The sequence below is a fragment of the Pimephales promelas genome, chromosome 16, assembly GCF_988280905.1.
Source record: "Pimephales promelas chromosome 16, fPimPro1.hap1.1, whole genome shotgun sequence".
Classification (NCBI taxonomy): Eukaryota; Metazoa; Chordata; class Actinopteri; order Cypriniformes; family Leuciscidae; genus Pimephales; species Pimephales promelas.
The window spans coordinates 30,726,636-30,740,513 of NC_142784.1; the positions used below are offsets into that span (position 1 = coordinate 30,726,636).

The 13,878-nt window shown below is 35.7% G+C and overlaps 1 protein-coding gene across 3 annotated transcripts in view; it reads left to right on the forward strand.

Annotated features, from left to right (window-relative positions):
* Positions 1-13,878, forward strand: part of tiam1b (TIAM Rac1 associated GEF 1b) — a 103,603-nt gene that overhangs the window by 35,720 nt on the left and 54,005 nt on the right. For all 3 annotated transcript variants that reach the window (XM_039678647.2, XM_039678645.2, XM_039678646.2), the window contains 4 exons: positions 6,879-6,964; positions 8,060-8,924; positions 11,429-11,638; positions 12,833-13,106. In XM_039678647.2, coding sequence (XP_039534581.2) covers positions 8,070-8,924; positions 11,429-11,638; positions 12,833-13,106 — 1,339 coding nt within the window. In that variant the 5' untranslated portion in view covers positions 6,879-6,964; positions 8,060-8,069. The remainder of the gene's footprint in view (positions 1-6,878; positions 6,965-8,059; positions 8,925-11,428; positions 11,639-12,832; positions 13,107-13,878) is intronic.

The window sequence follows — 13,878 nt, forward strand, 5'->3', positions numbered from 1 at the left end:
TGAAGTTGATATCACAAAAATTGAAGTTCCCATGAGATTTTGTTTAGGCGTAGTACCAAAAATAGCCACCGGGTGCCATTGAATTCCATTGAATTTAGTTGTATACATTCTGCCTTAACAAATTAATACATTTCTGTCCAAATATCAATTCTGTCACAAAATTTGGAACCTTGAGACTCTGACTTTTCTGACAATACCAGTTTTGTCAAGATTAGGAAAGGTTTTGATCATAAATTATGAAATATAATGATGCCCAAAAGGGGAGGAGCCTGATAAAATAAGTACCGTTTCTATGGTAACGCAACTTTCAATTATAAAACAGTTTTCACACGATGAATTCTGAGTTTATAAGCTTTCAAATGATACCTAATTTATGATAACTACTAAAATATGTGATATAATAAAAAAAGGCGATAAAAATAATATTATATTTTAGAGGATAATAAATATAAATATTATCATTTTTAGAGGATAATATTGTACTATAATTTTTTATTTTTTATTGAAAAATACTAGATTATATGCATGTTTATTATGAACTTTTAGCATAAAAACAGAAGTTTCAATGATTAAAAGTGGGTTCACCAACTTTTTGTGACAAAGGTAAAAACTCCTGTTATGAAGCAGATTTTTTGAGGTGCACTCTTGTCATAAATTCATCAGTTACTCTTCCTACATAATTTTTAACACAAAACAGGGGTAGAATATCTATTTAGAAGTCTTAGACCTTTCCAACAATATATAATTTGTCATAATTAGATTAGGATTTAATAGAAATATAGTGAAGTAAAGTTAGGCGTCCCGGTACCGGAACGGTGACAGTTAAGGGGTTAAAAGATTTAACTTGGTAAAAGTGGAAAATAATAATATATAATATTTTAGGCAATGTTTAATATGTGGCCATTTTTGGTCCTTAATGCACTCAACGGTGTTAAAAATCTAATGCAGCACAAGGGTTAATGAGAACCTCCACAATCCAGGTTAACAAGATTGTGGAAACGCAATATGGTCACATTAGTGCATTAACTAATGAGGAGCAATACATCTGTCACAGTATTTATTATTCTTTGATAATGTTAGTTAATAAAAATACAACTCTTCATTGTTAGTTCATGTTAGACCGGGTCTATTAAGTAATAACGGACAGCTTTTAATATCAAGTAAAAATGTGATAGGTTGAGAATTGGAGGGTGTTTGAATCAGAGAAGGACCACTGCTGTTATCTAGCTGTTTTTCTCCTCCTCTCTTCTTCAGCAATCCATCAGCTCTTCCCTGAACGGGTCGTGCCCGACTGCTCCCGCTGGAGAGTGTGTGAATGTGACGTGTCCTGATGGCCTCGTGATATAGAGCGGTTATTTTCCCTGTCGAAGGAGCTTGTGTGTTTTGATTTGTGTTGGTTAAGGCACGACACGGCCATTAGTTTCAGCTAAACCGGCTCACTGGTGGTTTATGTCTTTACTTTGAGGAGAGACTACGTCTTATGATCTATCTATCTATCTATCTATCTATCTATCTATCTATCTATCTATCTATCTATCTATCTATCTATCTATCTATCTATCTATCAATCTATCAATCTATCAATCTATCTATCTATCTATCTATCTATCTATCTATCTATCTATCTATCTATCTATCTATTACTTTGTATATTACTGTGTTTGACCCCCTTTCGCCTTCAGAACTGCCTTAATTCTACTTGGCATTGATTCAACAAGGTGCTGAAAGCATTCTTTAGAAATGTTGGCCCATATTGATAGGATAGCATCAATTGATGGAGATTTGTGGGATGCACATCCAGGGCACGAAATTCCCGTTCCAGCACATCCCAAAGATCCTCTATTGGGTTGAGATCTGGTGCCTGTGGGAGCCATTTTAGTTCAGTGAACTCATTGTCATGTTCAAGAAACCAATTTGAAATGATTCAAGCTTTGTGACATGGTGTGTTATCCTGCTGGAAGTAGCCATCAGAGGATGGGTACATGGTGTCCATAAAGGGATGGACATGGTCAGAAACAATGCTCAGGTAGGCCGTGGCATTTAAACGATGGCCAATTGGCACTAAGGGGTCTAAAGTGTGCCAAGAAAACATCCCCCACACCATTACACCACCACCACCAGCCTGCACAGTGGTAACAAGTCATGATGGATCCATGTTCTCATTCTGTTTACGCCAAATTCTGACTCTACCATCTGAATGTTTTAACAGAAATCGAGACTCATCAGACCAGGCAACATTTTTCCAGTCTTCAACTGTCCAATTTTGGTGAGCTCTTGCAAATTGTAGCCTCTTTTTCCTATTTGTAGTGTAGATGAGTGGTACCCGGTGGGGTTTTCTGCTGTTGTAGTCCATCCGCCTCAAGGTTGTGTGTGTTGTGGCTTCACAAATGCTTTGCTGCATACCTCGGTTGTAACGAGTAGTTATTTCAGTCAAAGTTGTTCTTCTATCAGCTTGAATCATTCGGCATCTGACCTCTAGCATCAACAAGGCATTTTCGCCCACAGGACTGCCCCATACTGGATGTTTTTCCCTTTTCACATCATTCTTTGTAAACCCTAGAAATGGTTGTGCGTGAAAATCCCAGTAACTGAGCAGATTGTGAAATACTCAGACCGGCCTGTTTGCCACCAACAAATCACCTTTCTCTCCCATTCTGACATTCAGTTTGGGGTTCAATCTATCTATCTATTTATGTCCATCCATCCATCCATCTATCCATCCATCACTATATCTTATTATGGATATAGAGGATTCTCTCTTTTTAGTGGATTCACCATGATGGTGAATATAACATTTTACATTTATTTATTAATATACAGTATGGGTCAGATGATGTAGGCGGGTCTTTAAAGAACAGCCTGAGGCCCGTGGGCACATCGAGCTGATGTCCTGAACTCTCCTGTTTTTTTTTACCCATGAGCACTTGCTCTTAGCTGCTGTATTGTGAGAATGTTGATCAAGCACTTGGGGTTGTTGCTGGCCCTGTGCTCAAGTGCTTTCTATTTTAGTGTTATCCTGATGGTTTATGCTAGCATGTCTATTACTATCAGCCCTGTTTCCTCAGAGACACAGGAGATTTTCTCAGCGTTTACGTTTCCGGGAGTTTTGCGCCATTGTGCAATGGGATGGAATTATTCGGACACATTTTATGACTCGGCTCAGAAAAGGTCAGCATACCAACAAGACATAGAGACTGTGAGAATAGTACACAGGAGACTTTTTCTTTTACATTGTATATTTTACATTACATTAAACATCAGTAAAACAAGATTTCTTTTTTTATAATTACTTTATATGATATTAAGGTTAGTTTTAAAATAATGTCCGTTGTTTATGTATATTTTTTCACTTTTTTAAATGTTGTTTGTCTTATAAAATGGTCTAACTCAACGGATGCATTGATATCATTGCTGGAAAACAATTATTTTTTGCAGCGCTACACTCTTAGAAGAAAAGGTTCTATATGGAACCTTAAAAGGTTCTAAAGCGCTACGTATTTGGAACCCCTAAAATGCAATGCATGTGAATGATCACAAAATTCAAGATATGGGGGTTAAAAAATGTAATTAATCAATATCACACAAAGAGTGCCATTTCAGTTTTTATCCTCCAAAAATCTGCATGATTAAAATGTGATATTAAGTTACTACAACAGTTTAATAAACAATAATTTAATTACAACTACAAAATATTGCAGAATAATGTAATATATGAATAAATAATAGCCTTTAAAGAACCTTTGTAACAAAAGTGTTCTTTCTTGCCATTATTTAACCTTTTTTTTAACATAAAATGTCCTTTGGAGTTGAGTAAAGAACCCTATGCTACATACAGTATATAGAACCCTTTTTTTGAGTCTAGCTCAAAGTTCGAGAAATGAGAAACAGATGAGACACACACTCGAATCGAATACCCAGTTTTGTTTCCGCTTTCCTCAGACGTCTCCTGTCAGCTTCTCGGCTCTTTATATGCCCTAGTCGTGATGTTTTGGTTTGCAGTTGAGTCTTTACTACCGTCTCTCAGCTCCACTGCACTCCTGTGTGTTAGTCAGGAGATAGACAGATCCCACTCAGGATAGGAGAGAAACTAAAGCAGCTCCAAGCGGATCCCTCTGGTTCCTGCCGTCTATAGGAACCTCTGAGATTTACTTCTTGAAACTCTTGTTTTTGTTCTTCACTTAGGGGTAAAAAGAAGTTTGAAACAACCTTAGTGGTGTAAAAAAGTTAGCGAACATCACCAATGTGGATATGTTTGCACAAGCTCTGCAATTCAGAACTCCAGTCATGTCATGTAACATTTATTTATACACTTTATACAATGTATTGCTCTGAAAGCAAGCAGATTTACAGTATTAAACACAAAAAACGGTATCAATTAGAATTACAACTTCAGTTTCTACTGTAACGCAGGTCTTCAGTGTTTTCATCATTAACAGATGAAATAAACTGAACGGGAGAAGATTTCCACGTCAAAGAAGGCGGAGCCTCAGAGCCACACCCACCTATTACGTAATCGCCACGGGCGAATGCTAGTATGAATCTTTTCTGGCAGGCTGTTTTGAACTCCAGAAACATACTTCAATTGAATTTTGTTTTGGCCAAAAAAATTAACTATGGAGGTTGTGCACTTTACATAATATATTTATATATAGTTTACTTATAATAATTGTGTTTTTTGACTTTAAATGTTTTTTTTCTATTAAGGTCTATGTAATTGTGTCTCAACTTAACAGTACAAAATCCTAATGTGTTGTCTAAACACAAACCATTTATGTTAAGTAAAAAAATGTGTACATTCAGAGGGTGGCAGTATAGTGCGAGCTGACTGCCATTTTGCCCGAACTTAATTTTATTGTGTTCAATCTGCTTAAATCTACAAACAACTTAAGTTTACTTAATCTTTTTGTGTTGGATTACATGATTGATTTGTGTTGCCTTAACTGAAACTGGGCAGTGCTTTTAGTTCCCAACATGCTTTGCATTTGGTTGAATTAAGAGAGAATAAATGTTAAAATTAAGTGTTATTTTATGTTTGGTTTTTTTTTAGAAATTTAGAAAAGGGGAAGACTCGATAGTAATAGTGTTTAATGTTAAATTACATTGGAATTATTAAACCATTTTAATTACAGTGGGTTACCATTGTGGAGAAGAGTGGAGCATTTTGTTTGGCTGTCGACTGATTTCATTATTTTCAATTGCTTTGAATGAAGGAGCATGTAAATCTTAGCATTCAAGATGTTAATATGTGCTTCTACTAGCAAATATCTAGCTAAAGTCTATTAATTTAATTAAATGTCACTGAATCAAATGAAATATAAATTGATGAATGAATATAATAAAATGCCTTTGAATCATGTCAGGAAGCCTTTAAAAATTCACGTTGAGACTACTTAAATTGGGTAATTTAAAATTACATAAGTCCATAATGTTGAATTTACATGAACGAATTATGTTTGTTTAACGTAATCCAGTTATGTGGAACTTGTTGACAAATTAAAATGAATTAAAGCCAACATATAATTTTTTTTGAGTGTGATAGCATGCTAGTTTGTTCTTTGATTTCTCTTGACGTATATAGGGGCCTGAAAGGGATTGTTCACCCCAAAATGAAAATGTCTGTCATTTACTCACCCTCAAGTTGTTCCAAACCTAAATGAATTTCTTTCTTCTGCTGAACACAAGAAAAGATATTTTGAAGAATACGGGTAACCAAACAGTTGATGGACCCCATTGACATAAAAATAAATAAAAATACAATGGAAGTCAATGGGGTCCATCAACTCTTGGGTTACTGACAAATAACCTGTTTTGTGTTCAGCAGAAGAAGGAAGTTCATACATGTTTGGAACAAATTGAGGGTGAGTAGATGATGACAGACTTTTTATTTTGAGGTAAACTATCCCTTTAATGTTGATAAAAAGCATATTGTGACCAGGGGCTGTGAAGGTACAGCTACTATATTATATAAACACAAATACTACATTAGTAAATCTTCTGAAATCATAATGATGGATTTGTCTTCGGAGTGTTATTAACTGAAAAGTCTTGTCATCACAAATGGAGACATGCACATTCGCATAACTTGCGACAATCAGTTATGAAACATTTTCATTGACGTCTGAAGTTTGAAAGTGCACATTTCCAAACGAGATGTGTCTAATAACATATAAGCTGTCATATAATAACATATAAGTCATGTGTCTGGAGCTGCAATTCTACATTGACCTTGAGTGGGTGAAATTAACGTTTATTTATGGTTGGTTTTTGCTATGAGGGGATTCTGCATGAATAGACTATTTACTTCAGAATATTGCGAATAATCATAAGAACTAATCTCAGTGGAGTGACTTCTTTGTGTTTCGTGCGAATCTAAAGCCACCGGATCAGTATGTGTCAGGACATTTAGTGCATGTCTCTCCACTGCATATTAATGTCTGGGGTGTTTGTTTTTAGTCGAATAATTTTCATGCTATTCATTAGTGTACAGTGGGTATTAACTGACCTTGGTCTTATACCGAATGAAAAATGGGTCTTCTGGATTTCATTGTGTGTATATTTCCATTCATGCGGCTGTTTATTAGAAGCAGCAGTAACCGCAGGTTGATATATCTGCGACCACACACACACACAGCCTCTCATGTGGCGGCTCAGAGTGAAGTCCGTCATCTTGCGTTTGTTGAAGCTGTCCAGAGCGCCTGAACATGTGTGGTCTCCAACCAAACAGCGGCGAATCTCTTCCATCGCTCTTTCGGTTCTAATTCTGTCATATTTCTCGGTGGTTTGGCTAATTTTATCCCCCTTGTGCCGCCTCAGAAACTGCTGTGTTTGGATTCTTTTGGATAGCAAATTTATAACTCTCTTGCCTTCTCTTTTTTCAGAGTGTGGAAGTCATCCGTAACGGCAGGAGCTGATCTGTATGCAGAGTGAGATCTATCATGACTGTGATGTCATTGCCACACCGCAGGTAATGTCGGACTCAGGCGTGCTGTACCCGTCAGACTCAACAAATGCCATTATACAAATGCATGTGTGAAACTTATTCAGGGTGATTATGATCTCATTGAGAATGAATTTAAAATGACATTTTTGAATGTGTTGTATTATATTGACGTTTACTAAGTATATAATTCTATAACTAAAATAAATGAATAAATATGTATATAAACACCCCCTTTGCTTGAATTACTAGTACTTATAGTATGTATATGTGTGTGTGTATGTGTGTGTGCATGTGTGCATGTGTATATATATTAGGGCTGTCAAATGACTAATCACGATTAATCGCATCCAAAATAAAAGTTTGTGTTTACGTAATATATGTGGGTGCACTGTGTATAATTATTTTGTACATATATAAATACACACACGCTTGTATATTTAAGAAAAAATATTATTTATATATAAAATATTTATATTTATATATAATAAAAATTATATGTAAATCTAAATAAAAAATATTATTAATATTTATTTAAATATTTAAATATATATTTTATTTAAATATTTAAAATGTGTGTGTATATATATATATATATATACGAAGAGTTCAGATGCAAAAGCCTCTAAGTGCCATTTGAAATTTTCTAGAATGATAATTTTTATCAAGCTTGTATATTTAAGTTGAAGTAATGAAGATTACCTATTAATTGTCATTTAAATGAAATTACTGAACTTAAATATATAAGCTTGATAAAAATTATCATTCTAGGATAACATTTTTAATGGCACTTAGGCTTTTACATCTGAGCTCTTCATATATGAATTCAGTAGTAATGAAGTATATTTTCAGTAATAATTTATAAATATATATTTTTATATATATTTCATTAATAATAATAAATGCATACATTGTTTTTGTTTACACAGACTTTTTATTGACTTTTAAGAGGCAGCATTAATGCAATCCATGGCCTTAATCATATATATATATATATATATATATATATATATTTAAAAAAATAATTTATTAATATTTTTGAAAGTATTGCTTTTTTAAATTATAAAATTTCACAATGTTTATCTTTAACTACACAGCATCTATTTTATTTATTTTTTGCAGATCCTGAGCCATGGGTAACGCAGAAAGCCATAGTGGCGGGCATGGTTATTATGGAGCCGGTCAGCGGCACCTCTCCCGTAAGCACATGTCCCGCTCGCTCCGTCTGTCCAGCAAGCAGACGTACTGTTCCCGCCGAACGCCTTCCGGAAAGCCGGAGCACCGCAACTCCGAGACCAGCACGCGCTCCAGCAGCACTCCCAGCATCCCTCAGTCACTCGCGGACCACGGCCTGGAGCCCTTCAACGACTCCGACATGCTCCCCGACTTCAGCGGCCCCATTTGGGTGGACCGTGTGGCCATGAATCTCAGACCCGTGTCCTTCCACAACCATCCGGCACATTCTCCCACACCGTCCCACACCGGCACCGCTAAACAGGCCTCACAGGACGACGCCAAGCCCCCAGAGGACACGACTCTGCACACTCGGGACGGCTCCCAAGATGGCTCCAGCTTCAAGAAGAAGCGCTCCAAGTCTGCGGACATGTGGAGGGAGGACTCGCTGGAGGTGTCCTTATCCGACATGAGCCAGGAGCACCTGACCAGCACCGAGGAGATCGGAGACACTCCTGAAGACTGTGAAGCCGGCCGCCAGGAGCTGCTGGACTCGAACCGCGCCAATTCCTTGGACGGGCTCTACGGACCCAAGAGTCCCACCTGCAGGCCAACACATGGACGCTATGCCAAATGGCACAAAGGTGGGACTACCAGCAGAGAAGGGGACGAGGATAAAATGATCTCGCCCTGTGAGGACGACGGCGCCGCTTACGCCGCGTATACACTGCCCTGCCGACGCTCTCACTGTCTGTCCGAGGGACCCACCAATCAGCAAGGAGCCATGCAAGGGAGGCGGGCGCAAACCATACAGGTGAGTTTTGCTTGGCTAGCCCCGCCCACAGTGAAATCTGATTGGTCCCTGCTTAATGTTACTTGATATTATTCCCCGTATACGTTCTGATTGGCTGTAATTGTGACGTATCCAGGGTTATTATTGCATACTGAAACTTAAACCATAAAAAACACATTTGCTTTTAGTTTCGTCAAGACAGCATGGTTTATTTTCACAACTTGTAACTTGATGTACTAAAATAACTATATAGACCTATTGAAAAAATGAATAAAAATAACACATAACAAAATTACTAAAACTTTAACTAGAAACTAATTAAATTTAAAATAAAATACAATTATATTTTTGTAATTATTTAGAATATTAAACATATAAATACCATTGTATTTTCATAATTATTTTATTTAAAATAATTTTATTATTTTATTTTTTTATGTAAAATATTCATACATTTTATTTTTGTAATGTATGGGTACTACTTTTATTTTACTTTTTCTGTATTAACTATAGATACCATTATCATTATTTATTTTTTATATTCGATCTAATAAACATATGTAATATAAATACCATTATATTTGTCACTTTACATAATAATATAATAATTATGTAAGAAAAAGTGTCCTGTTCAGTCTAGTTTACTAAGTGGAAACAATCAAAAACACAAATCATTCAGATGTTAGTAAAGTGTAGCGGAGTACTTTTGAAACAGTTGCTTCATTGTAGATAAAATTATAACTAGCTTCTCCAAAACGAATGCAAAGGGCGGGTTCTGTTCACACTTGACATCTCTAAATGACGACTATTTGTTGCTATTTTCTATGTGATCACATGAGGTCCACTATTTTGTCCTATTGGTCGCCACCGCATTATGTTAGACATTTGCATAAAGTTGAACTCTACAGCTTTGAGGATACTTACTTGTATGTTGTTTCAAATGAGCAAATCTCATTGAAAATGAATGGCTTTGTTTGAATGATTAGGGTCATTCACTTTCAGAGAATGTGAGTGTAATGTTGTGCTAGTGTACTGTAGGTGTACAGTAGGGAATTTCACTCTTGTTATGAATGTTCGCTGCGGTTAATCCCCCAGAATCCATCAGAATCTCCTCATGTAGAGAGATTGTACTTATGAATGACTCATTTGTGTGTGCGAGTTCACACAAACCCCACTATTGTTTCACATCAGACAGTTTTATGTTAGATAAAGTATGTTCATAAAAAACAAAAAATTATTTAAAAAATATATATACTGTATGTTTTATAATTTTAGAAATAAAATATATAAAAAACAAAATGTATGCAAATATAATGTGATTTATATTTTACCTTTTTGTATGATGTAAAAAACAACATATATTTATAAAATATATAACCGTATTTATTTGTATAGAAAAAATATTTTGAATATTTATCGATAAAATATATATAAAAAAACAAATAATGTGTTTATTTTATATATATTTTTTTAAACATAATAAATACCATACATACAATTTTACAAATTTAAGTCTATTCATATTTTATAAATCAGTGACCTTGAGTGTCCAGAAAGGCGCCAAATAAATAAAATGTATTATTATTTATATTTATTTTTGTATAGAAAAAATATTTTGAATATTTCTCGACAAAATATAAAAAAACAAATAATTAAAATATGTATTAATGTGTTTATTTTATATATATTTTTGAACATAAAAAATACATATTTTACAATTTGACAAATTTAACTCTATTCGTATTTTATAAATTATAGATAAAATTAAAATTGACATGTACTTTTTTTTTATTTGTTTTGTTTTTTGCAGTACCTTGTATATGCCATGATATACATTAAAGTACCATAGTATTAACATCACTTTACCATAGTTTCACCACAGTACATTCCACAGTCGTTCGCTGTGACGTGTGTTGACAGTCACGGTGCATTGTGGGTAGTGGACTGTCACACAGTGTCCATATGGTTGTGGTTGTTTTTTCCTGATGATCCAGATCCTGGAGTCAGACTTCTGTGAGAACAGCTCGCTTCTTTTGTCATGCTAATGAGCTGTAATTGACAAAGGAACGTGACTGAGAGAAAGAGAATGAGAAGGAAAGGTAGAGAGACTATATTTTTTGCATATATACAGTATACGTGTGCAGAGCGTTTCAGTCACATGTAGGAATTTGCTACAGCCACAAAGATAAAAGATAAAAGCAGGAAATCCCTGTGACTCTCCCTCCCTGTGAGGCACCATCGGTGAAGATGAATGGCATGCCGGGCCGCACAGTCCAGTCATGTGACTCCTGCTAGATGCCGGTTTTGGTGGCTAATATCCCAGCATTCCCCAGCAGTGGTACAGACTGGTATTGTACAGTCAAATTTACAGCACTATAAGTCTCTCTTCACCATCTCTAACATGTTCACTTTAGCATGTCCACCGTTTCGTGCTCCGGCCAACAGGTAGGAGGAATGAAGATGTGAGCCACGGCTATCAGAGTCTGTTATTTGAGGGTGACGTTCTTCTTCCGGTGTGTATTCAGGATGTCACGGCTGGAGACGGCAGTGATTACGAGGACAGCGGTATCGACGGGCTGACGGGGGACAGCGAGGCGTCTCAGCATCAGGCTCGCCGCTATAAGACCATGTCCGCGTCGTTCTCCGTCTACTCCACGTCAGCAGGGGGCGTCTTCACCGGGAGCGACAGCGGGAGCAGCAGCGGGGCCGGAGCGGGGCCCTCCGATGGCACACAGGTGGAAAATATGATTATAATAATAATCTGTTATAATAATGTTTCATCCAAGCATCATTGAAGACTAATATATCGTGTCACAATATATTGCAATACAAAAATGCAACTACTATATATATAATGTTGAATATAATGTATAATAATGCAATAGATGACATTTTGTGGGTCCTGATAATGGCAAATGTCTGATGCTACCAGTAAAAAGTGGCCTACATTATTTTAAATATATCTAATCAGTGACAGAGTGCATATTCGTCTAAAATAATTCTGTATTTTCAGCTTCAGAATCATGAATATTTATATTCTGGTGTCTAGTTTGTCATATGCATTGGTCCAAGCCTATTCATTTATACCCACAATGTCATACCAAATTTATCATTTTAATCATCAGTATATTTTTTGTTAACCTTTTATCATGTATCGCAATGATATCGTATCGAGATATGTATCGAATCATGACATGAGTAAAAAACATTAACATCAGATAGTTGCAACGTCAGTGCATGAACAAACATTCCGGCAACTAAGTATTGTCAATTAAAATGAAATATATATAAATAGAAACGGGTGCTGATTTTTTGTTAATTCCACTAGGTGCCACTAGTGTTGCAGAAACTACATATTTCACCTTTAAATAAATATGTATTTATTCTTAAAGTTTCAGAGGTGTCTAACGCTATTATATTTTATTGTAGTATAAATGAAGAGTTGTTACGTCATATTCACCATGGTCACAACTGCAGTAGGCAAATAATTAATGGTCATTAAGATCAAATATATCAAGCGAAAAAACTTTTAATGACTGTAAATAATCATTTATAAATAACATTCCACACAAAAAAAAAAAATCAGAAAATGAAAAAAAGTGTGTCTGGCCCGTTTGATGCCTCTGAAACTTGGCATTTATTCATATATATATATATGAATAAATGCCAAGTTTCAATAAACAAAAATGGGTAAATACATATAATAATACACCAAGATGTTTCAGAGAGGCTTTAACCTTTTAATGAAATATTAAGAAAACAGTTTTTAAATGATAAATGGTACAGAATGTCAGAGACTTTAAATAGGGTACATTTTTATGACCGAAAGCATTTTATTTCCATGAGACATGTTATTTGTAAGTTTTTTGATGCAGTTTAGCATCTGTACGTTGATAACAGTCGTGCTGGACCTGTGTGTGTCCGATCAGGGAGTGTATGAGAACTTCCGTCAGGAGCTGGAGCAGAACGTGAGCCCGGCCGAGGTTCCCGAGAAGAGAAGCTCAGCGTTCAGCGATGAGCAGAGCAGTGTGACCCTGAGCTCCGCCTACCACACCGACCCGCTGCTGAACGTGGCCGCCGTGCAGGGGACGGTGCGCAAAGCTGGACGCCTCGCCGTCAAAAACTTCCTGGTGCATAAAAAGAACAAGAAGGTGGAGCTCGCCCCTCGCCGCAAGTGGAAGAGCTACTGGGTGTCCCTCAAAGGTGTGTGTGTGTTTCGGAAAGATGTGAGCGGTTACCTGACACCACAAACAGGTTTTACAACATCCCATGGAAGCGTTTGAAAGAGAAGGGGACGATTATGTTTGTTGTGTTACATGGGAAGGTTCAGAAAAAAATGAATGCAGAATTAAAACGCCTATCACTCACTAGTCACCACTGACACACGTTTATTACATATTATGGCTAATTTGATGTTTTCAGCTACTAATAGGAGTAAAAACATTTACACTTTGTACAATTTAACCCCAAAACCATATTCTGGACAAATGTGGGCAAAATAATTTTGATTTATTTAAAAAAAAAATACTTTAATTGAAAATTGAAATTGAAAAAAATTTTTAAAAAATTGAAAACTTAAATTGAAAAAACTCCTTAATCTTGTATTTGGGTCAAAAATGGGCACCCATAGAAATGAATGGGAAAATCTGTAATTTAGAGCATTCTAAAATAAGCCAAAATAAGACACCAGGTGACAGCAAAGTCACTTCATCTTTAGGTTTTAGCTCTAAGAACTTATTGGAAAGATATTTTAATGTAGTTAAAAAAAATAAAACATAAAAATAAGCATAATTTACATAGAAAATATGGTACTTTTTGAAGTAAATAAATTCAAAAATACCCCCAAAATAAAAAACAAATGGATAGACAAAACTTTATTCAAGACAGTGATATAACATTTATAATAAATAAAAATTAGGATCATACCTGAGTCCTCTGTGCCCACATTTGTCCACAGTTACAGGATTAAGGGCTA